We start from the raw sequence: 24,772 nt of genomic DNA on the forward strand, positions 1-24,772 counted from the left end.
CATTTCAGGTGACAGTTATGTTAATTAGCTTGATTTAGATGTTCTGCATGGTATTCAGAAATTGCAATATCACTTAAACATCATAAATATATAGAACTACAACTCGTTAACTTACAATTAAGATGTTTTCATAAATAAATAAAATGGTAACCATTCTGGTATATCATAGTGTCACACTGTGATTTTAATTAGCATTTCTGTAACGATGTTAAGCATCCTTATGAAATATTTGAAACAATAAAATAAAATTTGCTTGTTTACTGTGCAATAATGAATGGAAAGTTAAAATAATACAAAATTTTAGAAGCCCTCTTCTAAGGCAGTCAAATTGTTGTCGGCATCTTGTTACCCATCGTTTCTATGATTGTCATCAAAAGGACCTATTTATGCATTGATCTTTCTCCAGCCGTTCTATAAAAATGAGTCAGCACACATGATTCATGCCCTGCAGGGAAGTAGTTAATTCTCCCCATGGTGTTTCTGGGTAGAGCAGTTTTTCTCTTGTTTAGTTATATCATCTTCCTATTGCAGAAAAAAAAAAGATGATAAAAATAGACTGCTTACACCAACAAGTCAAAAAGCCTCTGAGTTCATTTGATTATTCAGCGCTCATAAGGAAGTAGTGGAAAATCTTAGTCAATTCTGTAATTAGCACAACAGGAATGTGCAAAATAGACAGGTAAGAGTGGTGACAGGTGAGCTGGGAATGATGCTGCCCCAGTCAGAGGCAGGGAGGCCAGGCCAGGACTGATGCTTGTTGCTGGAGAGGGACCTTTTGTAGGACAAGGGTTCTGCTCTCAGATTTGATGCTTTCTGTAACTGGACTTTCTCTACACGTAAAGAAATGGGACAAGTTCCTGAGAACTTCAGAAAGAAGTTCTTAGACTTCTCCAGAATCTTCTTAAGGGATGGAATGTCCTAGGTCTCCTTTGGTGTTTCCATTTCAGTATCCTGTTCCAAATGAAGTAAGATCTTAAATCCTATCACAAGATCCCAGTTCAGGAAGAACAAAACCAACTGTGGGCACTCAGCCAATCAATGCTCCTTGATCCATGCTCCTATCCCCCACCCCTTTCTTTTTTTTTTTGGCAGTACTGGAGTTTTAATTCAGGGCCTTGTTCTTGCTAGGGGAGCTCTAACACTTGAGCCATACCCCTGGCCCTTCATTGCTTTCATTATTTCTCAAACAGGGTCTCACATTTATGCCCAGGCTTGAACTGCAATCCTTCTGTTAATACTTCCTGGATAGCTGGATGACAGGCTGTGCTACCACACCCATCTTTTTTAATAGTTGAGATGAATCTCTTGAACTTTTTGCCTGGGCTGGTCTTGAGTTACTTTCCTCCCAATCTCTGCCTCCCAAGTAGCTAGGATTACAGGGTGAGCCACCATGCCTGGTTCTTCCATTCTTGAGTTATTTTCTGGCTGGAGAACACCAAACACAGGCAGCAGACTAATATAAACTATGTTCTTGCTTCCACTCCTAGAAACACACCCAATGAAAATGGGGGGGGGGCTTATATATCCACCAAAAGCCATATATAGAATGGGCCCAAACAGTGTTATTTCTTGTTTTTTGTTTTTGTTTTTTCAGACAGGGTCTTACTCTGTGGCCCAGGCCAGTCTTAAACTTGTGATCCTTCTGCCTCAGCCTCCCAAGTGCTAAGATTACAGGTATGTACCACCATGCCTGGCCTGCAGTGTTATTTCTAATAACCCGAATTAGATCTAACCAAATACTCATCAACAGGAGGATTAATGAACAAGTGTTGCATGTTATGGTTTGGCAATGAAATGTCCCCCCAAAAGCACTTGTATTGAAGGCTTGGTCTATAGTACAAGGGATGTTCAGAGATAGAGCTTTTTGGAAATGATTGGATCATGAGGGCTCCACCCTCATAAATGGATTAATCCATTGATAGATTCACAATTTGATGACTTTATTGGGAGATGGTAGAAACCTTGAAGGTGAGGCCTAGTTGGAGGAAGGTGATTGGGAGTACGTCCTCAGGGACTATATCTTATCCTGGGCCCCTTTCTCTGTTTCTCCTTCTGCTTACTGGACACCGTGAGGTGAGGAGCTTTGCCATGATGCTCTGCCTCACCATGGCCCAGGAACAATGAAACCAGCCAACCATGGACCATAACCTCTGAAACTAAACCCAAATCAGTCTTGACTCACTCAAGTTGTTTTTGTCAGGTATTTTGTTACAGCCGTAAGAAACTAACATACTGTATTCACACAGTCGACTTCTATTCAGCAATGGAAATGAGCTACCTACAGTGTGAATCTGTTGTTCAATCAACACTCCAATATGTGCTTCACATAAGCCTCTAGAATATAAAGAGAAATGACAACCATTCATGTCATTTCAGACTGCAGTCTTATGCCTTACTTTAACATCTTCCTAAAATAAAGACTCAAATTCTTTTATATGAAGCCCACCAGGATTATCTATTCTAACATCCTGAGAAGTAAATTCCAGGAGCATATTGGCTGGTGGGAAGTATGTAATTTTGTATTTGTAGCCTTCCTTGATGACAGATATGCTGTTCTCTCTGCATGAAGACAGCACTACTGAAAACACTCTGTCCCCATGCAGAGGAACATTACAGTAGTGAGTCGGGAGCTGTGAGGTCCTGTTGGCTCTGCCCATGCGGGGTGCTGTCACTCTCTTGATCAACAGAAGAAATTTGCAGAACAAATGTCTGCTATTTCCTTATTTGGAATGAATTTTCCTCTGAACCAAGACAGATTGTACAGAAATCAAGTCTGTGTTGCTGAAAATATTAGTGCTTTGTTGTAACCAAGGCAAAGCTGGTGACCACAGACCAGTGTGGCGACCACAGACCAGTGTGGCATGCACAGGGATCACGGGGGATATGAAGGAGTCTGGATTTATTTTTAACCTAAAAAATTTAAAGGGGATTTGGTTTCATGTTTATTAATTTAACATACCTATCAACACCAATGCCCTCACTTGGCATCTGGTCATGGGTTACATAAGGTGCATGAGGTCTTTTGAGGCAAGAGGGGGTTTGTATGATGCCAAGGTGACAGTGCCACCTATACTTGCTTGGCTCCATGTATTGCAGTGTATGTGTGCCAGGTAAGTGGATTTATATGTTGTGTTGTCTAGTTGTAACTAAATTAACATTCACCAAAAAGACAAAGGTCTTTAAAAAGTTCTGTCCAACCACAGATTGGGAGAAAATATTTGTAGGTCTGCTAAGAGTTGAGTTTCCAAAATGTATAAATTACTGTTACAACTCAAAATAAAAAGACAGCTAGAAGATGGGGCTGGAGGCATGGCTCAGGTAGAGCACCTGTCTAGCAAGCGTGAAGTCTTGAGTTTGAAACCCTGTACAACTATAAAAAAAAAAAAAAGGCCAGGCATCAGTGGCTCATGCCTATAAGTCTAATGAGTCAGGAGGCAGAGATCAGGAGGATCGTGGTTCAAAGACAGCCCAGGCAAATAGTTTTCGAGACCCTATCTTGAAAACACCCATCACAAAAAAAAAGCTGGTGGAGTGGCTCAAGGTGTAAACCCTGAGTTCAAGCTCCAGTACTGCAAAAAGAAAAAAAAAAGAAAGGAAGAAAAGAAAATGGGCAAATGATTAGAATGGATATTCCACTAAAAAAAAAAAAAGAAGACACCTTAATGACAACTAGGCACATAATAACTGTCTAGCATTGCCAGGCTACTTAGGAGGCTGAGATCAGGAGGATCACAGTTCGAAGCCAGCCTGGGCAAATAGTTCCTGAGACCCTATCTCGAAAAAACCCATCACAAAAAGGACTGGAGGAGTGGCTGAAGTAGTAGTAGGCAGGCAGTAGTGCCTGCCTAGCAAGGGTAAGGCCCTGAGTTCAAACCCCAGTGCCACCAAAAAGAAAGGAAGGAAGGATCCAAAAAGTCAGCCTTAACCATAAACTACTTTTCACTATATGTATTTTTATTAGTGTATATTAATTGTACAAATGTGTTGCATTATGATAGTTCCATTCATGTATATGATTACTTTGATTAAATTCACCCTATTACTCTTTCTTAGCTCTCCTACCCCATTTTAAGCAATTTTTAATGGGTTTCATTATTATATATTTTAAACCGGGGAATGCAGCTCAGTGATAGAGCACTTTCCTAGCATGCACAAGGCCCTGGGTTCAGTCATCAGCACTGAAAAAAAAAAAAAAAACTTCATGGAAAACCTGACTAAGGGAAAAACCATTGCTAGAATGGCTACTTTGATTACAATTTTTAGAAGATTCTGGAGAAAAGGTACAGCGATGGCACCACATGTGAAACCCATTTTCTGCGTCATCATCAGGCAAGCTGTTGCAAAAACAAAGTGCATGGAAAGGAAGAGTGAGACGACAGGGAGTGCTGGGGACTGTGGAGAAGTGAGTGCATGTTGACAAGGAGGGCAGCCACTGCTCACATCCAGCCATTGGCTCTTTTTGTGAACACAGGCAATCACTGTAAGAGTCTTAAAGAGAACTCATCTGATTTTTACAGCCATGTAAAGCTAGTCTTTGAAGAAGAATCTTCTTACTTTCCCCTCTGTGTTTTGCTGTAAGATGAGCATCAGGCGGTAGTGGTGGTCTCCTGACTCCTGTAGGCAATGGAGTTGAGTTTTACAAATAAGATCTTTACCTTTTTTTTTGTGGCAGTACTGAAAATAAGACCTTTTGAAATAGGGAAGTCTTGTAACCCTTTGTCATTGTCTGGGGGATTGGCTGGGGATATAGTTTGGTGGTGGAGTGCTTGTCTAACGTGTGAGGCCCTGGGTTCATCCCAGGTACTGCAAAACACAAAACTCTCATCCAGTCACATAAGGGGAGTGACAGCCTACACAGAGGTTAGCTAGCTGCCTGTTGACAAAGCACATGAGAGTGTCCAATGAAAACCTTTATACAGATTTCTGACCTTCTCTAGGCTGAGTAATTGTTAGAACCATACTACTGAACAGATATTTATTTTGGTGGCACTGGAGTTTGAACTCAGGACCTCGTGCTTACTAGGCAGGTGTTCTTATTGCTTGAGCCACTCTACCAGATCTAATTTTTCTTAAATAGATTTTAGAAACCCAATTTGTTTATGTGATACAAAGATGATTTTTTTTTCTTTTTTCTTTCTTTCTTTTTTTTTTTTTGCAGTGCTGGGGTTTGAACTCAGGGTCTTCACCTTGAGTCACTTCACCAGCCCTATTTTTGTGAAGGGTTTTTTTTGAGATAGGATCTTATGAACTATTTGCCTGGAATGGCTTCAAACCGTGATCCTCCTGATCTCTGCCTCCTGAGTAGCTGTGATTACAGGCGTGAGCCACTGGCACCTGGCAAAGAAGCTATTCTTAGTAACTGGTGATAAAGTATTGGAGCAAAAGAAACTTACGTTCTGAAAATGGATGCTTGAAATCGTTTGATCACTACTTGATTTTTCTTGCTAAAACTGATGTGTTGCCTTAAAAAAAAATCAAGTCTGTGTACCTTAAAACAAAACAAGCTGGGTGCAGTAACTCAAGCCTGTAATCATGGCTACTCGGGAGGTGGAGATCAGGAGCATCAAGATTAAAGCAAGGCCAATCCAAGCAAAAAGCTCTTGAGACCCCTCACCAATGGCTGGACACAGTGGCACACCTGTCACCCCAGCTGCACAGGGAAGCACAAGCACAATATGAGAATCCCCGTCCAGGGATGGCTTCTTATCTAGCCATAAGGAAAAGTGAATCTTGCCTTTTGCAGCAAAATGACTGGAGCTGGTTATCTTAAGTACCATACACCAGACACAGCCAAGTGCGTGTTCTCTCCTACGTGGAAGCTAAAAAAGTCTACCTGAACGCGTAATAGAGGTTTCAAGTGATCAGGAAGGGGAAGGGGCAAAGGGAGGCCGGCCGACACCAGTGCATGTGTTGAGATGCTACATTAATACGTACGGTTTATACCCCCGTCAACAGTAAAGTACGATAAGATAAAGTGGTGCTTGACGGATTAGGATTTTGTTTAGCCATTCATGTAACCACAATACCTACCCAACCCAGTAAGGAGCCATGGGCCTGAACTCACCACATCCTCTGTGTCGCAAAGGTCGTGACCCCAGTACATGTGCTGTGCTGCTGCCTATGTGCACTAAGCTGACCAAATTCTAAGTAACTTAAAAACCGACTCATGGTGTATTTTAAATTCTGTGGCTGCTGCTGTTCGGTTTGGCTTCTTAGTGGGGAAGTGGCAATCAGACCAGATTTTATTTCTCAGTAAAACCAATTTCCTAAAGAAAGCCAGCATGATTATTTAATTTTCATCTCAAGCGTCTACACAAAGGAGTAAGGAGAAGACTTCTAGTACTTTTCCACAAAACCTTACAAAATAGGAAGTTATCTCAAATCCTTTCTGAAATAAGGCTTTTTTAAGGTTGGGGGGGAAGTTACTTTAAACAAATAAAAGAAATAAAATAATAAATTTAGAAAGAAAAACAAAAAAGAAAACCAAAAAAAAGGAAAAAATTACAAAAAGAACTTTAGTGGCTTGTCTAGCATGCAGGAGGCCCTGGGCTCAATCCTCAGGACTATGAGAAAAGGAAAAAAGAGAAGGGAAGAAAAAAAGAACTTTTTTAAAAGAAAGGGTGCAGCAATTTAAAAATTGTGTGGCCCTTTCTATATTGTTTGGATTGTTAAAATATGTTCATGCACTACTTCTATTTTTTAAAAAGACTGCCAGTTAGGTGGCTTACGCCTATAATCCCAGGTGCTGTAGAGGTGGAGATTAGGAGGACAAAGGTTCAAGGCCAGCCCAGCTATGCCAGAAGCATAAAAGGTGGATCATGGTCCAGATTAGCCAGGGCGTAAACGTGACTCTATTTGAAAAATAAGTAAAATGAAAATGGCTAGAGGTGTGGCTCAAGTGGTAGAGTACCTGCCTAGCAAGCACAAGGCCCTGAGTTCAAACCCTAATACTGTTAAAAAAAATAACAATAATAGTAGTAGTTTTGTGGGTAGTGAGATTATAGGCCATTTTGTTTTCCCTGTTACATTTTTCTTCTGTAGTCTTTAAAATAATTAATATAATTTTAAAAGTTAAGTTATAAAATCCTGAAAAACTTTAAAACAGGAACTAATTAAATCAAAGAACACTTTTAAACAAAAAAGATGATTATCAAACATTATTTCAAAGTATTTATTCTGAGTAGAAATTGACTATATACAGGAAAACAACCATGGGCAAGAAGCTACATCAGAAACCTTAAGGGATACACTGATTTGATCATCAAAATGTAAAAAACTCAGAAGAACTTTACATCAGATATTTCAATTAAAAACGGTGTTATTCCATTCTAGTAATGAGCAGTCCACCAACGAAGAAGACCTAACCCTCGGCAACTGCACACTCACACACAGCCCTGGACAATTATCACATACATTTTTCTCCAGAATTACCCCTTAGAAATCCGTATCTTCTTATTTGTTACTCTAATGGAAATTTCTCAGCATTTTGATTTTTTTTTTCATAAGTAAAAAAAAAAGTCTGGAATGGCTCTAAGCAACCACATCAACAATGGGTTAAAACTGGAATTTAACATCTAACTTATTTTTACAAAAGTGAAAATAGCAAGGTAGTGAGCCTGAGGTTAAAGGAGAATCGGGGCGGATGACTAATGTATGTAGGAATAATTTGTGATCTGATCAGCAGAGTGGCAAAGCTGATGACAGCCTGTGTTGACACAAGCCTCTGTCTCGGTACTCTTTCTCAAAGATATGCATGAGCACACTGAAAGGAATCACCCAGGGAAGAAAAAGTAAAAGCTTAGTTGTTACCCTGAACAGGTTCTGGGCACAGGCAGGGCAAGCAGCCTGCCCCTCTGAGTCCAGCTGGGCTGTCCCCAGGACATGGGTGAGGGTCACAGAGTGGGCCCAAGATGAGCAGACCCTGTGGGCTGGCATGGCAGAGAGAGGTCCAATTCACTTGGACGAGGAGCACCCACTGCCCCCTGGAGAGTCACCGTAAGGGAGCTGTCCCTTACCACGTAGGCCACCCCATCCTCTGGATGCACTTATCAGATGGGCTCTGTCCTGTCCTCCAGGGCTGGGTTCCTCTGGGCCTTCCGCCTCCTGGCACTGAGGGTGGAAGGGCTGGGTGGGGTGGAAGGGCTGGCCGTCTTTGCTTTGTTCATCCTCCTCAGAATCTGACTCAGACTCATCATTGTAGAAGTGGATCGTGGCTTGCACTGGGAAGCTGGCCAGCACTTTTTCTCCGGAACTCTGCAGGTATTCATGCCGCTTTGAAATGGGTAAGTAAAGTCTGATGTTTAAGAAACAAATAAAACCATCAGTGAGCCTGAAAATAGTCCTAAACTCCTGCTAGACGTTTCTTTCTCCCACAAGCAGTTCTTTCGGTCACATTTTGCCTTTCCTACACATAGTGGTTTCTAAGTCACCAGAATACGGAACTGTGGGCACCAGGTGACAAACCAGGTGATACGCCAGTGATACCGTGAATGAGCAAGTCATTGCGCTCAGCAAAAACATTGCGTTTCAACGAAGGTAAGAGGTGACACTGAGACTAAGAGGCCCTCTCAGTCTTCAATCGAGGCCTTCAGTCCTCACCCCGCCACCCCCTGAAGCATAGGAAATGCAACTGGGCTCTGGAGGAAACTCAGTGTTGAAGTGACTAATTGTTCCAGATGTGGCTGTAGAGAAGCTGGAGGAGTGGGTGCCTGGCTCTGCCACAAGAGAAAAGATGTGCTTGGGGGGAAAAAGAGGAGAGAGAGAGAGAGAGAGAGAGAGAGAGAAATCTTAAATATATAAAAGTTGGAACCTCTAAATTCCAAGTTTTATGGAATTGAGGATTCTGTATTTAAACCCTGCCCCCCACAATCTCTTATACTCTTCACTTACTAATTTATTTTTGATTTTCCTGTGATCTTCTGAGGAAGTGAGCAGGCTGGTCAATTGATCCTGTTCTGCTCTGTGCAGCTCAGGACAAAGTTTAACTTCCTAAGGTGGAAGTTCCCTTCCCGTAGGCATACTGGTTTTTGGTTATCATGACTGAGGAGAAGTTATTGATATTTAATGGGTAGAAGCTGGGATGCTGCCAGACACCCTACAGTGCTGAGAGCCCCCACAACTCCGCATTATCCAGCCCAAAGTGTCCACCCTGCTGAGGTTGAGAAATTGACAGAGTATATATGGTTTCTGAAGACAGAAACATAAGCAAAGTTTAGTTTTTGGCCATGTTAAAAATTAGGTGTTTACGCAGAAGTATCTGCAAGTAAATTTGTAAGGTGTGCTCAGTACCCATAGTGCTGGTGTACTGTGCTCAGTACCCACAATCCTGGAGCACTGTGCTCAGTACCCATAGTGCGGGAGCACTGTTTAACACCCACAGTGCTGGAGCAGCATACAACCCCTTGTTTACTCAGCACATATAGTCTGAAGATCTATTTTGCACTAAGCAACACATTAGCTTATATCCTGAAAGAGAACAGAAATATACCTCAACATAAGTACATGTGCATGTACAATTCATGTGTAATTAAACACAGGCAGTGTAAACAGAAGGTGTAAAGAAAAGAGGCCAATCCCCCATCTGCAACCAAAACACTATATAAATGAATGAACACATGAATAAATACCAGAAACCTAACAAAATGTCCCTGAAATTCATGGGTATAAGGAAATGAAATAATACTGGAGAATATATTTGTTTTCCACCTAGTTGAAAATGTATCCAGTTGGAGATATTTGTGTGTATCAATGCTTATATCAAGAGGAAATCACATTCTTCTTACTGCGAAGTCATATATTACCTTACAGGATGCTGAAACCCAAAGGCTCCCTTGGATCCCAAAGCTCGTTGGTCCCCCCCAGACTCACACTGTAAAGAGACAAACACAGATGTAGTCAAGGAACCATTGAAAGTACATCCTGATGCTTTTAAGGATACAGTCTAAATAGTCTGCAGTTGTAACTGTCAGCACCAATTTTAGAGAGTTTAAACACCTTAGCAGTATCTGATGGGTCCGCCTCCTTGCTACTTTTGTCCATAACAGTCCAGGCACTGTGACAGCTGCAAAGACATGGTGTAACTGGGCACTTTTAGCTGACGCCAGTAATCCTAGCTACTCAGAAAGCAGAGATTAGGAGAATCAGGATTCAAAGTCAGTCCTGCGCACATAGTTCTTGAGATCGTATTTCGAAAAACTTAATCACAAAAAAAAAAAAAGAGTGACTCAAGTGGTAGAGTGCCCTGAGTTCAAATCCCAGTGCCACAAAAAAAAAAAAAAAAAGACACAGGGCCTTAACTATGTGCTGTGGATATCTCTGCCCACAAACCCTTTCCCAGCCCTTGTCTCCACTTAGAATCAGGAGTGTCTTGCCATGTTATACTTTATAACTTAGTGATTTGCATCCATGTACATTTTTTCCCAGGCAAATGGCTGCACAATTCTGAGACCAGTCCTAGCAGAGTGACGCATCACATTCTGAGGAGCGGGAAAAGAGCGCACAGGTAGGGAGCTCAGTGAGAAATAGCTCCACTAGGAGACTGAGTCCCAATTCTGCACACCCATTGTTGGGTTTAGGTTTGATCCAGGAGACAATCACTGGAGACAGATCTTTGAACTTGGATTTGAGCCTAGAGACTGATTTTTTTTTTCCTGCAGTACCAGGGTTTGAATGCAGGGCCTACATCCTAAGCTACTTCACCAGCCCTTTTTTGTGAAGGGTGTTTTTTTAAGGTAGGGTTTCTCGAACTATTTGCCCCAGCTGGCTTCAAACCATGATCCTCCTGATCTTTGCTTCCTGAGTGGCTAGGATTACAGGTATGAGCCACGGCACCCAGCATGGAGACCAATTTTTGAGTTGAGAGTTCAACAATCAAATCTGTACTTTAAGGAAAACGGAGGCCTCTAGGAGTTGGGCATAAGGGCTTGCAAGCACCAGTGTTGGTAAGAGATGGCAGATCTGAACTGAAGTCAGTCAGGGAAGGGAAGGAAAGGCAGGTTATAGGTACATTTCAGTAGCACCTGAAGTTGCTTAGCTGGAGCCAAAGACAGTAGAGCTCATCTGAGCACCAGGTAACTAAGGCAACGTTAATGAGGACAAGACACAAGCAGAAAGCTTGCTTTGTCCATGCTAACTGCCAGCCGGGTGACCAGGAACTGAGGGGACATTCACAGTCTACCTGTGCTGGGTTAGCCCCTCCTGCCTGCGCCTCGGTGCTGGGCCTGAGTGGATTTGGCCTGAAGTATAGCCAGGTTGTCCAAAGGGCTGAGGAGATGGTAGTCACAATTTGATCTCAGATCTCTGGAAGTTTAGTTTACTATGGAGAATGAGATGTGGAGCCAAAATGGGCTGGAGTGGTGGATCAGAAACCCCAAGTTCTTGGACTTTAGTGGGAACAAAGTAGAAATGGGACAAAGCCTGCTGTGGCACTGCAAGAAAGAACTCAGATTTTTGACACCCTAGATGTCCATGCCATTCCATTCTTGGTGTGTGTGTGTGTGTGAGAGAGAGAAAGAGAGAGAGAGAGAGAGATCTGAGCAAACTGCCCTGCAGAAAACCCCTGCAGACATCACAGTTTACACACACACACACACACACACACACACACACACATTTTTTGGCAGTCTGGAGTTTGAACTCAGGGCCTCATGCTTGTTAGGCAGGTGCCCTACCACTTAAGCCACTCTAGCAGTCCACAATCAGCCACATTTTATTTTATAATACACTGTGAAGAGCTAAGGGAAGTAAAGTGGGACTCCTTTGCACCCTTGCTTACTCCTTGCAGGCCACAGGAAATTACTTCTGCTTTAAGCTCTATTTGTAATTATAAACCATCCCTAACTCATTGGTTCACTGTCCCACCAGCAATCCTATCTTGCTGAAGACAATTCCGTGTCCTGTAAGGGGACAGGATCTAATGATGCAATGCAAACTTTGGTGGACACCAAAAAGCAGTGGTAGACAGTACAGAGAAAGGTAACATCTTCAAAGCATCCAGTTCTGACTAGTCTCTGAAACATACAATATAACTCTATAACTTTTAAAACTGTACACCACAAACACACATAGCTTTAAGTTTTAGGCTGTAAACATCCTGATTAGTTTCCAAAAGATTTTATTAAAGATCCTTTCTTGCTGAGGGAAATGGCTACATAGTCACAGTTTGGTTATAAAATGGGATTAGAAATGTATCCAAGTTAAACTGGGTTTAAGGTATGTGTGTTTTCTTAAGATGGGAAGAACAGATTCAAGCAAAGAGGCTTTCAGCCACAGGCATGGGCCATTGACTGGGTTAAGGCTGCGGTGTGGAGGCCTGGAAGAGAGGACAGGCCCAGGAGAGCAGCCCTGACGTCTCTGGCAGTGAGGAAATGCAAGAGAGATCAAGAAAGCTTTCTGCTGGAGGCTTCAGGAATAGTGCAGGGAAACAGCACCTGCTTAGCGTGTGCAAGGCCTGGGTCCAATGCTCAGCACACATTTTTAAAAAAAGAAAAGAAAAAAAGGTCTAGGGCGTTTGTTTTTCCAGGCAAGGGAAGAGACCAGTCTCTAGGAGTGGTTGGGGCGCCAAGCTGGTGAGGGTGACTCCGCTGCTCAAGGCCCAAGGCCTTGGGGTCTTTCCTCAAATTTAGTTTCTTATAATTTTGATTGGCTTGCCAGGAGTTCTACAGTTCACCAGGCCTTCATCCACTCAACCCCTGCACTCCCAACCTGTGGAATTTGGGGAGTAACACTGCAGCGCCCCGGAGCCGAGGAATTCTCCTGCTTTGTCGGGAGAGGGTGCCATTGAGCAAGAAGCGTTTCCAGCCCTGCGCTCTCGATGCCGAATACACCGTGCTGTGTACGCGGGGCCTGGCGTCGCCAGGGGCTGCCTGTCCTCTCCGCGACCAACTGAGCTCTACAAAGAGCTGCCAGAGAGCGCTACAGCCCACAGGAAACACCCCAAATCATGCAATTGCTCCATCCGAGTGACATGAGGACAGTCCACTACAAAGTCGCTGCGCATTCGCGTTTCTCTGCAAGTCACTTTTCTCACAAATGACTTTTTCATCTTAATAGATGAAAAAGCACACTTCCGTTAGGCAGTGTGCTATAGGACTTTTATTCTTGTAAAGAACTAATGGGTCCTACATATATTTCATTGAAAGGAAAATTGCAAAATTACAAGCATTTATTCTCTCTCATCTTTTAAATCTTATTTTGAAGAACTTAAGTTTGAATGCAAAGGAGTTGGTTTTGATTATTTAGATGTTGCATGTAATAATGATTTAGGCTAAAAATTACATCATTTCTAATTTGCTATCAATTTTATTTGCTTCATTCTTTAATGTAAATAGTAGTAATTGAATTTAATACACTCCATATTCAGTTGAATAAAGTAGCCTAAATATCAAAATAGAGTAAAGTTCTATTTTCCCCACACACAATTTGTCTCACCACATTACAAATAACCGCACACTAGGTAGGCCATAGGCCATTTGTGTTATGCAAATTGTGCAGTCCTTCCTACCTAGGTTAAGGTCAGTGTTTTAAAAGCCATCAATTTATATTTGAAACTATATCAAATGTAAGCAAGGCGTTACTTCAGTAAGTATAAAAAGCAATTAAGTTACCAATGTGGATAACAAAGGATAATTAATTAATTAATCTCTGCCCACAAAGCTCTCTGCTTAAGTGTATTTGCTCAGACAACATGAGTTACCCCAGGAGTGCTTGGTGACAGGGCTGAAAGTGTTTAAGAAAGAGCCAGACAGCAGGTGGGGCTTTTAACTGCATCTTCTGGGCACTTCAGACAAGGGCCGTACCCTTGTTTGCACGGTGGCACCAGCCCACTGCTAATGGTGCACTCAGCTTTTTTCTAAGGTGGCTGACATTCACTCCCCTCTCCTGCCTGCTAGTCTGCAGAAGAAACCCCTAATTACTAATAAAACAGCTATGGCCTACTAGCTTTGCTTTTCAAGAATGCAGTCATCACGAACCCAATCTGTATGTGACTCAGACTGTATCACCCTGCGTGCCAGGGTTACACCTCCCAGATCTGGAGACATTTCTGGGTTAGATGACCAAGGGAGGGGCAGAGGGAGGAGGTCTTTCACAGTCCCTTTATTTCAGAGATAGTGCCACTTTCTGGCTTGACTGGTTACCTACAACGCCCACACTTCATCTTACCGGGTTTCCAGTTCTGGTCAGCTCAGCATCTCTGGGAGTCAGCATCCAAGGTCTCCACGGTGCTGGGCTGGAACTGGAAGGCAAAAGCACCAGGAGAGAATGAGTCCCGGACATTTCTGCTCTTTTCAAATGCTGCCCTGAGAGTTATTCCTATGTCTAGTGTCTGCCTGAGAGACACTGTGGGCAGTCAAAGTCTCGGTCTGAGGACGGACCAGGACCAGTGCCATTTGCGTTTCTCTCTCTTGAAGAATTCCCGGTTTTCTGCCCTCAAATTCCACATTTGATACAATGACCCGACATTAGTGTACTCCTGGCTGGATTCTTCAGCATTTTCCACCATAGCTGGCTACTTTGTCGCTAGTTTCAACTACACCACACCACCTCCCCCACTGAAGGACCCTGATTCTACAGAAATGATAGAGTTCTGCCATGCCAAAAGGGGCAATCTGTCCACTCAGGCTGAGGGGCCCACTCACCCTGGGCGATCTCCCTAGCGAATGGGATTTTCTTCCATCCTACTACTTGAGAAAGGGCTGGTGCCCAGGAACAGCAGACGCTGAGAATAGGGGAAACGAAGATTGTCACGGGTGACTGTCAAAATGAGGGGATCCTTTTGCTAGGTTGCTTAGGGTCCTCGAGACTTCAGATGTTCTATGAAAGCACGCATTGGCCCGTTTCCTTGCCAGGTACCTGCAGGACACGGCAGAACTGTGCGTTGGGACCCACAGGACATTGTGACTCTCTCTGTGTCTGGCTAAGGAAGTAGCTCAGGGTCGCGGTGGAGCTCGGGGGCTCCGCCCGGACTCAGGGGGGCTCAGCTGGCTGAGCTCTGCGCACCAACACGGTGCGCGCCTGTGCCCGCGTCCCCAGGGGCCGCGGAGACACTCTCACCTTTCGGGCCCGCGCGGCGGCAGCGGCCTCCGGGGATCGTTCCCGGGGCAGTGACAGAGGCGTCCCCGCGCCTCCGGGCCTCCGGCAGCCGCCTGGGGTCTCATGGTGCCCGCGGAGCCCGCGCCCTCCCGCGGCGCCCAGATCCGACAGCGCCAGGATCCAGCCGGGCGAGCGCGCTCACCTACCCGACCGCTCCGCGCCAGGTTTAAACACAGGGGCGGGGCGGGAAGGGGACACGGGAAACGGCGCGGGGGCGGGGGTAGGGGACAGCAAAAGCTACTGGAGGGGACAGAGGAAACCGAGGATGGGGTGGGGACAAGAAAAGCTCAAGGAAGGGGCACCGCGTGGCCAGGCGGCGGGGGGTGGGGATATGTCAAGGAGGGGGATCGGGAAGCCCAGGACCAGGGTGGGGAGACAAAGGAAAACCGGGGAGGGGACCCCAGGGATAGGAGCAAGAAACTCAGAGAGGGGACAAGAAGCGACACGGAAAGCCCGGAGAAGAAGGGTATGGGGGCGGGAGGACTTTTCCATACGGCTGGATTGAGAGTGACCGGCGCTTGTCCCAGGGGCCTCTCGGCCAGGCGCGAGGAGTGCGGGTCCCTGATGGGTCCCATGTGTGGTCCCCTGAGGCTCTCGGGGCTCCCATCACGCGAGCATCTATGTCCCTAGATTTCCCCGGGAATCTCCCACCACTCCAAGGCGCCGGGGTTTGGGGGAAAGCTATAGAATCCTGGAGACCCGCTAGGCTCGCCTGACTTGGGTGCTGGCCCCCGGGTGTCTGAGACGCCCGGTCACGGGGACTTGAACCCGTGGCGAAGCGGGAGACATGGGGGCGCGCGACGCAGCCAAGCGACGAAGAAGACAGAGCAAGACCGGAGCAGCCTCCCCACCTACGGGCCTTGGAAGATACTGTGGTTGTTGTATTGGGCGGGGGCTGTGGGGTCTCCCGCTGGTGAGACCCGGGTGGGTGCCCGGCCCTGGGGACAGGTCGGCAGCGCAGGCTCCGGGTGCAGGAACCCCATTTCATCAGCTGTGCCTTGGACAGACGCCGGAGGCTGGAGGGTGGCGGGTCGGGATCCCTGATCCCCTTGCTTCCCTGGGACCTGACCCTCAGGGGCCGGCGACCAGGAGGAGTATGAGAAATGAAACTCACTTTGCTAATTTAAATTAATGGATTAAAAAATAATCGAAGAATTCAGGGATTAAAGTGTTTCCACGTTATTTCTCAAATTTTGACAATAATCCAAGTGAAAGGCCAACAGTAAACAGGGAAGAATTAATTAGTAACTTCATACAGGAAAAAAAGGACACTGAGTATAGTGGAGGAGGCAGTAGAGCAAGGCAAGGGACATGAAGTCACATGGGGTACAAGCAATAAGGTACACTGTAGGAGGAACTGTTTTTAAAAAGAGCAGGGCAGCTAGGTGTGGGTGTTCTAAAATGGGTGTCTTCCAGGTAGTGGGAGAGAATGTAGTCAGGGTGGCTTTCTGAGAGCTCGATAATATTTATCCTGTGCCTTAAAATGTATACCTGTTGACTTAGTAAATTCTTCAGTGTCTGAACTAAGGGTGTCTTTTGAAAGGGGAATGAAAATGTACTTACTCAGATGGAGTTATTTTTTTCTTTTTTTGGTTAGGACTGAGGTTTAGAACTCTGGACTTCACACTTACAAAGCAGGTGCTCTACTGCTCGAGCCACTCCTCCAGTCCATTTTGCTCTGGTTATTTTGGAGATGGGGGTCTCTCAAATTATTTGCCTGGACTGGGCTGGAACCACAATTGTCTGGATTTCAGCCTCCTAAGTATGTAGGGATACAGGCATGGGCCACCTGCATACAGTGCTATTTACGTTTTAAAAATGTCTAAAATATGGTGAAATGTGCAGCTAATAAAGATGCATTTACAGAGTTTGGATTATAATGGGAAATAAAATACTTATGCTATTAAGTTAAAAGGGCAAAAGTGTATAAATAGAGTGAAACTATATGCAAAGACTGCAAAGAAAACAGAAGTGACTTCTGAGTTCAGGGACTACTAAGGATTTTGAAGGGCTTTAAAAATGTTTTCTAGGGCTGGGAGCATGGCTAAAGTGGTAGACAGTGCTGTGTGAAGCCCTGAGTTCAAACCCAAGCACGGTCACAAAAAAGTTTTCTAAATTTTCAACAATGAATCTATTACTTTTATTGTGGTAAAACAAAATAACAACAAAAACACATGATATACTGGGTGCTGGTGGCTCACGCCTGTAATCCTAGCTACTTGGGAGGATGAGATCTGTAGGCTCATGGTTCAAGGCCAGCCTGAGGAAATACTTCAAGAGACCCTATCTCCAAAATAACCAGAGCAAAATGACCTAGAGGTATGTCTCAAGTGGCAGAGTACCTGCTTTGCAAGTGTGAAGCCCTGAGTTCAAACTCTGATCCCACCAAAACAAAACAAAACAAAACAAAAAAACACATAATACAAATTTACCACTTTAACCATTTCCGAATGTGTAGTTCAAAGCATGAAGTATGCTCACATTGCCTACTTCCTACTTCTGGAATTTGGTCATCACACCAAAAAAACTCTGTCCCCATTAATAACTCTGTTCTCCCCCCAGCCCTTGGCATCCGCCACTCTAATTCATACAGCTACATATTTGACTGCTGTCGACATCTCATGAAGAAAAATCATTTGTCCCTCTGTGGAGCACGTATTAATTTTATAATCATCACCCCAGTCTATAAATTAGCATTATTCTCAGTTTGCAGATTAAGAAACTGGGGTTCAGAGAGGTTCAACAACCAGCATAAAGTCACCATCTATTAAGAGAGCCAGAACGCACCTTCCTGCCAGGTATGTGGGCTTCAGAAACTGAATGGCACCAAAACTAAATTGGAAGGGTGAAAGGCCTCAACGCGGCACCTGCACAGCAGGCACTGTCTTCTGTCAGCTTTTGTTTTTACTTCTGCCAAGAAAAATGTAGGACCACAGATGTCAAAGCTAGGACAATTTGAGCAACAAAATAATGTTTGATTACAATTCACGGTATAAAATAGATGGGCACCGGTGGCTCACGCCTATAATCCTAGCTGCTCAGGAGATCAGGAAGATCAAGGTGCCAGCAAATAGTTTCTGAGACCTTATCTAGAAAAAACGTTTCACAAAAAAAGGGGCGGGGGGGGGGCTGGTGAAGTGGCTGAAGGTGTAGGCCCTGTGTTCAAGCCTCAGTACTGCTAACAAACAAACAAAAGGTATAAAATATGTAACTAGCCAAACTATGACTTCACCCTTGTGTTGAGTAAATGAAAAGATGGGAGAAGTAGAAAAATCTCCATAGTAGAAGTGTTCGAATAATTTCTGTAGATAATGTACCCTCAGAGAGGAAGAGTATAAGCACCATGAACCATACAAATATACTGTGTGATTCCACCTAAACGAATATTCCACTTAGACCTAGAGTAATCAGATTCAGAGAGACAGAAAGAATGGTGGTTGTCAGGGGCTGGGGGAGGGGGAGATGGAAGTCATTGTTTAAGAGTTTCAGTTTTATAAGATGAAGAATTCTGAGGGTTCTTCATCTTAAAATGGTTAGATAGTAAGGTTTTAAAGTTTTATGTATTTCATTACAATTTTAAAAACTAAAACAAATCTTTTATTTTATTCCCTTGGGACAAATATATCTCTTTTTTTTTTTGTTTGGAAACTAAGTTTTGAACTCAGGGCCTTGTGCTTGGCTAGGCAGGTGTGCTACCACTTAAGTCACACCCCAGTTCTCAAATATATATTTTTAATTTAAAAATCTTGAGCCAGGAGTGTCACTCGGGGGTAGAGCACTTGTCTTAGGTGCTTGATTCCCTGGCTTTGATCCCCAGCACTGGAAAAAAAAAAAATCTTAGAAAATAACAACATTAAGAGGGGCTGGAGAAGTGGCTCAAGTGATAGAGTGCCTGCCTTGCAAGTGTGAGGCCATGAGTTCAAACCTCAGTATCACCAAAAAAAAAAAAAAAAGTTAAAAAAAAATAACAACATTAAGAACAATAACAACATCTTGAAGCTTCTAGAACAGCTTCCGGAGTTGCACAACACTCAGAGAAGCGGTAACAGGAAGCACGGCCTAACTAAACACAAGGAAAGGGAATTATCATTTCCCTGCTGGTCTTCAACCCTGTTTATGTAAAAATATTCTGCCCTCTTAGATGTTTTGACTTTTGGTATCCTCTTCCTAGGCAGGCCGGAAGCCCTCGGGGTTGACATCTTTCTTCTTTGTCTCTAAACAGTCCCTGAAAGTCAGCATATGAAAAAGGACTTTTAATTAAAGACAGCAGAGCAAGAAATGGGATTTCCACTTTATTCCACCCCCCACCTCTGAGGCAGGTCACACACTTGGATGCTGTGCAGTGTTCAGTCTATAAACCAGGGGCTTTGAATATATCTGTCCTTTTCCCTCAGATTACCTCCTCTATCATAAAGACCTGCTGTAGACTCAAAGTTTTAAAAGTAATTATATTTAGTAACTATACCATAACTATCCTTTTTTTTTTTTTTTTTGCCATACTGGGGTTTGGCGACACTGGGGTTTGAACTCAAGCCTCCCACATGCTAGGCAGGCGCCCTGCCATTCCAGTCACTCTGCCAGCCCTATACATGTTTTTAATAAAAATGTATTTAATGAAAAAATGAGGTTTTGTTTTATTTGTGGTGCAGGTGTTCAATGTCCCCTTCCATGACACCTGTTTAAAGCATCTCTGTCCTTCACACACACACACCTTACATTCCATGTCCTCATCACATTTAGCAGACCACAGGTTCTACACCTGTCACATCTCTCCCTACTTAGTGCATTTGTTGTCTGCCTCTCCCAGTACCATGTCAGCTCCAGAAGGACAGGGGCCTTGTCTGCTTTTTTTCATCACTATATTCTGATGCCTAGAACAGCCTCAAACACCTACCAAGTACCAGACGGTGTAGATATGACCACAGTTAGCTTCAGAAGAAACAAAGCTGTTTGGAGTTTTTCGATTTAGTGAAATACTCTCAGCTAACACCCAATCCTAGGGAATAAGAAGAGCGGAAAGTGTCACTCAGGTGGCCCTCGGTAAGTGGCAAGCTCTCACTTCAGGCTGTCCTGAAGGCACACAGAATGGCATTTCCACCGGCAATGGGTTGAATTGTGGCTCTCCAAAACATATGTCCAAGTCCTGGACACTGGAATCTGTGAATTGACCTTAGCCTGGGTCTCTGCAGATGCAATTAAATTAGGAAATCTCAAAGAGCTGGGGGCATGGCTCTGTGGTAGTTACCCAGCACAGGTGAGGCCCTCAGTTTTATCCCCAGCACTGCAAAATAAGTTAATTAAGGTGCTGTTACTGCTTGAGCCACTCCATCAGCCCAAGAGAGGAGATCATTCTGGATTTAGGATGTGCTATGGTTTGAAATGTTTGTCCCTCCAAAACTCACATTGAAACTGAATAGCCAAGGTGATGGTATTGGGACATGGGACCTTTAAGAGGCGATCAGGCCATGAGGTCTCATTCTCACGGTGGGTTCAATGCCTTTAAAAAGGGTTTTGGTGGGGAGAACCAGTTCTGATCTTCCATTCTTCTTTGAGGAGCAGTGTTCCTGCCCTCTGAAGAATGAGGTGTGAGAGCTATGTCTCTGAAGAGGAGACTGAGCTCTTATCTGACCCCAGTCTTGTCAGCCCCTTCATGTTGGACTCCCCCAGAACTATGGGGGAAAAAAATTCACAAATTACCTAGTCTCATGGATTCTGCTGTAGGTGCCCAAAAAAACAGACTGTGACAGGGTGGGCCCTAAGTCCACTGACAGGTGTCCCTATAAGAGAAAGGCAGAGGGAGATGTGAAACAGAAACACAGAGAAGGAGACAGCGTGGAGACAGAGGCAGGGATTGGAGTGGTGCAGCGACAAGCAAGGAACGCTGAGGTCTGGGGCAGATGTCCCTGAGAGCCTCTGGAAGGACACAGCCTTGCAGATACCTTGATTTTAAACCTCTTGCCTCCAGACTGAGAGAATAGATTTCTGTTGATTCAAGCCGGCCATTTGGTGTAAATTTTTGTCATGGCAAACATAGGAAACCAAAGCCCCACCCACCATTGCAGCTAAACTGCACCCTGAGCTGACTACCGTAATGGGATTGCTTTTCTAGTGGGGTCTACAGGAAACACAGGAAACTTGTTCTGGTTACATACTGTCTGATCACATACCATGCTGTGTGGGGGAGAAAGTGGATCCCATAAGACCTGAGAAGCCAGACCCCAGATCTCATGCTGGAGAGAAACTTCCATGCCATTCTAGGTTTGTCTCACTCTGCAGATCAGCAGCTCAGGAAAGGACTTTTCTGCAGTGTTACAAATAGCTCTGTAATAATTTAACTTTTTTTTTTTTTTTTTTTGGTGGAACTGGGGTTTGAACTCAAGGCTTTGTTCTTGCACTCTACCCTTTGAGCCACACCTCCAGTCCACTTTGCTTTGGTTATTTTGGAGATGGGAGTCTCAAGAACTTTTTGCCAGGGCTGACCTTGAACCTTGATCCTCCCAATCTCAGCCTCCCTAGTAACTGTGATTCCAGGCATGAGCCACCAGCACTAGGCCTGTAAGAATAACTTTGATTAACATTTATTGTGTGCCAGGGACTGTGGTTTGTGGATATTAATTCACTCGGTCTTCACAACAAACATGTAAGGGAGACCAAGTATTACTGCAGAGAAGTCAATTTGTACCACAGCTGGGAGTGAGAACTGAGGAGGTCACCTTAGAGGGGCAGGAACCTTAACTTGTCCTCCAACACTGGGTCCTTGTCTCAGTCATAAGAAAGAATTTAGGGACGGTCAGATGTGAGGGAGCTGTAACAAGCAAGTGAGGAACAGAATACTCTCAGGGTAGAGTGCAGGTGTGAGAGACACATGGTCTTATTTTTTAGCAGAGCATATATACGTTTTTTGTTCTGAGTTCCTGAAATTCTAATCTGTATTGGGTTTCTTTATACTACCATCTGGCCCAGTTAGTCCTCTGCTCTCGGACTGTTCTCATAGCACTTTATCTGAAAGGTTAATAGGTGCTTTTGTGACTTCACCTAGCAAGGGAGCTAAACCAAAGGTGCATAATCATTGCTTATTATCTTACAGAAATATGTTTGAAGTTGCTAGATACGTTAACATATGTTTTCATGCAAGGTCTAGTGCTTTAATTAGCTCTTTACTGTTCTCTTTGTGATTTCTTGTGTGGAGTCTGAGTGCCACGTGCAGGACTAAATAGAAAGATGTATTTGGCTATTTCTATCTTTTTACTTATTTTTCCTTTTCCTGTCCTTCCTTTATTTTCTCTATCTCAAACTCATTGCTTCAAGGTCACCCAGAAAATCCAGGATGGGATACCAACCCAGGCAGGCTTGGCCTGCTCCGTGGAAGGCTAAATTATGCTCCGTGGAAGGCTGAACTCGTTCTGTGACCTGTTAGAATCGAACTCACGTCATGGTCACGCTGGCTTTCTAGGGGGCTCTCCTTGTGAAAGGTAATTCGCAGATGGCTGACAGCCCAGTGGTACTGAGGAGAGGCCAGCCCACCTAAGATTCCAGACACATAGCTGAAGAGGCTTCGGGATCTCTGGGATGCCTCCTGGCTCTGCATCATAGGGCAGGGTGTGAGCAAGACCTCTAACTCATTTTGATCATCTCCAAACGAACACGGGGGCTCTGGCCACTGAAGTTCAGTTTCCGTTCTGATAAGGTGACATTCAGAACCTCCTGCTTCCTCTGCCTCTCTGGGTTTTTACAGGGTCAGAAAGGAAAACACTTTCTGTGTACAGCCGGACCTCCAAATCCTCGAGTTCCATACCTGCAGAGTCAACCAAACTCAGATGAAAAATATTTGAAAAAATTATGCCTGTACATTATAGACTTTTTCCCTTGTCATTTTTCCTTACACAACACAGAATAACAACTATTTATGTGGCATTTATGGTGGTTTTGATGGTATATGTAGTCTAGAAATGATTTAGAGTATACAAGAGGACATACCCTATGAAGCTACATCCTTTTCCTCTTGTGTATGTGTGTGTGATGCTGGGGACCAAACCCAGGGCCTCACACGTGCTAAGCGCTCACTCTCCCACCGAGTCACACCCCTAGCCCAGTACACCATATTAGATAAGGGGCTGAGCCTCCAGGAGTTTGGAATCTGTGGGGCACTGAAATCATCCCCCGATGACGTAGGGACAGCCATGTACATATCGAATGGCACTGGAGAAGCATGGAGACCATGAGGTGGAAAAAAGAAGTGGTGTCCTCGGTATCTATGGCTCCTAGAAATGTACATGGGCGTTTTATTCCCAACCTTTGAAATAAAGGTGCGTAAACTTGCCAGCCTGCTGCCCGCTCCCTGTGGACAACGATTTTGCTCATTGCTGGCCAGGGCTTGGCTGTATGTGGCTGGCATAATGTCTGGTACACAACAGGCACTTAATAATGCCTTTTCACGGAACATTTTTGTTCTGTTTGGTTTTGAAACAAGGTCTATGTTGTCCAGACTGGTTTTGCACTCCTGGACTCAATCAGTGCTTCTGCCTCAGCCTCCTGAGGAGCTGGGACTGTGGACGTGTACCACTATGCCCAGTCGTGTACGCTTTTATTAATATATGTTGCAATATTTACCAATAAAGAGCTGGCGTAATCAATTTTCTGTTGCTGTAACAAAATATCTATGACCAAGTAATTTTTTTTTAAATAGAAGTTTATTTAGCTCATGGTTCTGGAGGCTGGGAAGTTTAAGAGCCCGCTGCCAACACCTGGTGGCTTTCTTGCTACATCCTAACAAGGCAGAGGGTGTCACATGGCCGGACAGACAAGCATGTGTCAGCTTAGGTCTCTCTTCCGCATCTTATAAAGTCACCAGTCCCATCATGGGGGCCCCACCCTGATAACCTTACTTAATTCTAATCACCTCCAAACCTCACCTCCAATACCATCAACATAGGAATTTGGGGGTTAAGTTTCCAACACAAGAATTTTTGGGAGGACACATTCAAACTATAGCAACAGCCCAAGGTATTCACTGAAGAGAACAAAAAGTAGATTTTTGTAGCTTTGGGAAAACAGCTCTTAAAAAACACTGTACCTAGATATAAGGAGATGTGCATCAAACGAACTAGCACACTCTGGGAAGCTGAAATATTCATCATGGCGCCAATGTAAATTCCAAATGCAGATGAACATGGAGGCGGGAAACACAGCAGCCATAGTGAGCAAGTAGATGACCGCACAGGACAAAATCACTTCCATGACAAGGGCCCACCTATCTCCCGTGGCACTTGACATGGAGGAACTTCATCTGGCCTTTTTTAAAAGATCTTTCTCGAAACTTCTCTCTGTAGTCTGCCACCATTGGTCCCAGGCTTATCACTAAACACCTGGATAGAGCCACAGCCTTCTCTACGGGGGTCCTTTCTCCCTCCAATCTAGACTGCACACTGCCTTGGGATGATTTTTCTGATGGTAAGACTTGGTTTAAAACATCTGATGATTCTCTAGTCAATTCCTAATTTCTTAGCTTAGTGTCCTAGGATTTCCTTAGTCCCTGTCATTCAATACATCCAGTTTGTCCCTCACTATAGAAAATCTGCTTTCCAGATGTGCTCCTTATTCGCTTTGAACCTCATTTTATTAGTAGATCCTGTGTCACATGGCTGTAGACAAGAGCATAAAAAGTCACACAGTAGCAAGTTCC

At 44.2% G+C, this 24,772-nt stretch overlaps 1 protein-coding gene and 1 long non-coding RNA gene across 3 annotated transcripts in view; one reads left to right on the forward strand and one right to left on the reverse strand.

The window, feature by feature from the left end:
• LOC141423191 (uncharacterized) overlaps positions 1–13,053 on the forward strand; it is a 32,872-nt gene extending 19,819 nt beyond the window's left edge. The window contains exons 3-5 of the long non-coding RNA XR_012447851.1: positions 1,595–8,535; positions 10,423–10,501; positions 12,652–13,053. This is a non-coding gene — a long non-coding RNA (uncharacterized lncRNA). The remainder of the gene's footprint in view (positions 1–1,594; positions 8,536–10,422; positions 10,502–12,651) is intronic.
• Positions 7,158–16,212, reverse strand: Ripply3 (ripply transcriptional repressor 3). Of its 2 annotated transcripts, none has more exons than XM_074072669.1 (4): positions 15,942–16,212; positions 14,161–14,233; positions 9,801–9,868; positions 7,158–8,293 (listed from the first exon to the last, which is right to left on the reverse strand). In XM_074072669.1, the coding sequence occupies exons 1-4, from the start codon at positions 16,076–16,078 to the stop codon at positions 7,954–7,956; spliced, it is 618 nt and encodes a 205-aa protein (XP_073928770.1). In that variant the 5' UTR covers positions 16,079–16,212; the 3' UTR covers positions 7,158–7,953. The 2 variants fall into 2 exon arrangements, with proteins under 2 accessions (XP_073928770.1, XP_020030300.2); XM_020174711.2 differs by lacking the exon at positions 15,942–16,212 and adding an exon at positions 15,052–15,924.
• Between the last annotated feature and the right edge of the window lie 8,560 nt (positions 16,213–24,772).

The sequence above is a fragment of the Castor canadensis genome, chromosome 5, assembly GCF_047511655.1.
Source record: "Castor canadensis chromosome 5, mCasCan1.hap1v2, whole genome shotgun sequence".
Lineage (NCBI taxonomy): Eukaryota > Metazoa > Chordata > Mammalia > Rodentia > Castoridae > Castor > Castor canadensis.

Bases quoted from the DNA above. Each gene is read 5' to 3' on its own strand.
- Ripply3 (XM_074072669.1), bottom strand. From the start codon at position 16,078: ATGAAATGGGGTTCCTGCACCCGGAGCCTGCGCTGCCGACCTGTCCCC. The intron at 14,234-15,941 runs GTGGGGAGGCTG...TTTGCCTTCCAG, and splicing joins GTATCTTCCAAGGCCCGTAG to TTCCAGCCCAGCACCGTGGA. The intron at 8,294-9,800 runs GTAATATATGAC...CTTAAACATCAG, and splicing joins GGGTTTCAGCATCCTGTAAG to ACTTTACTTACCCATTTCAA.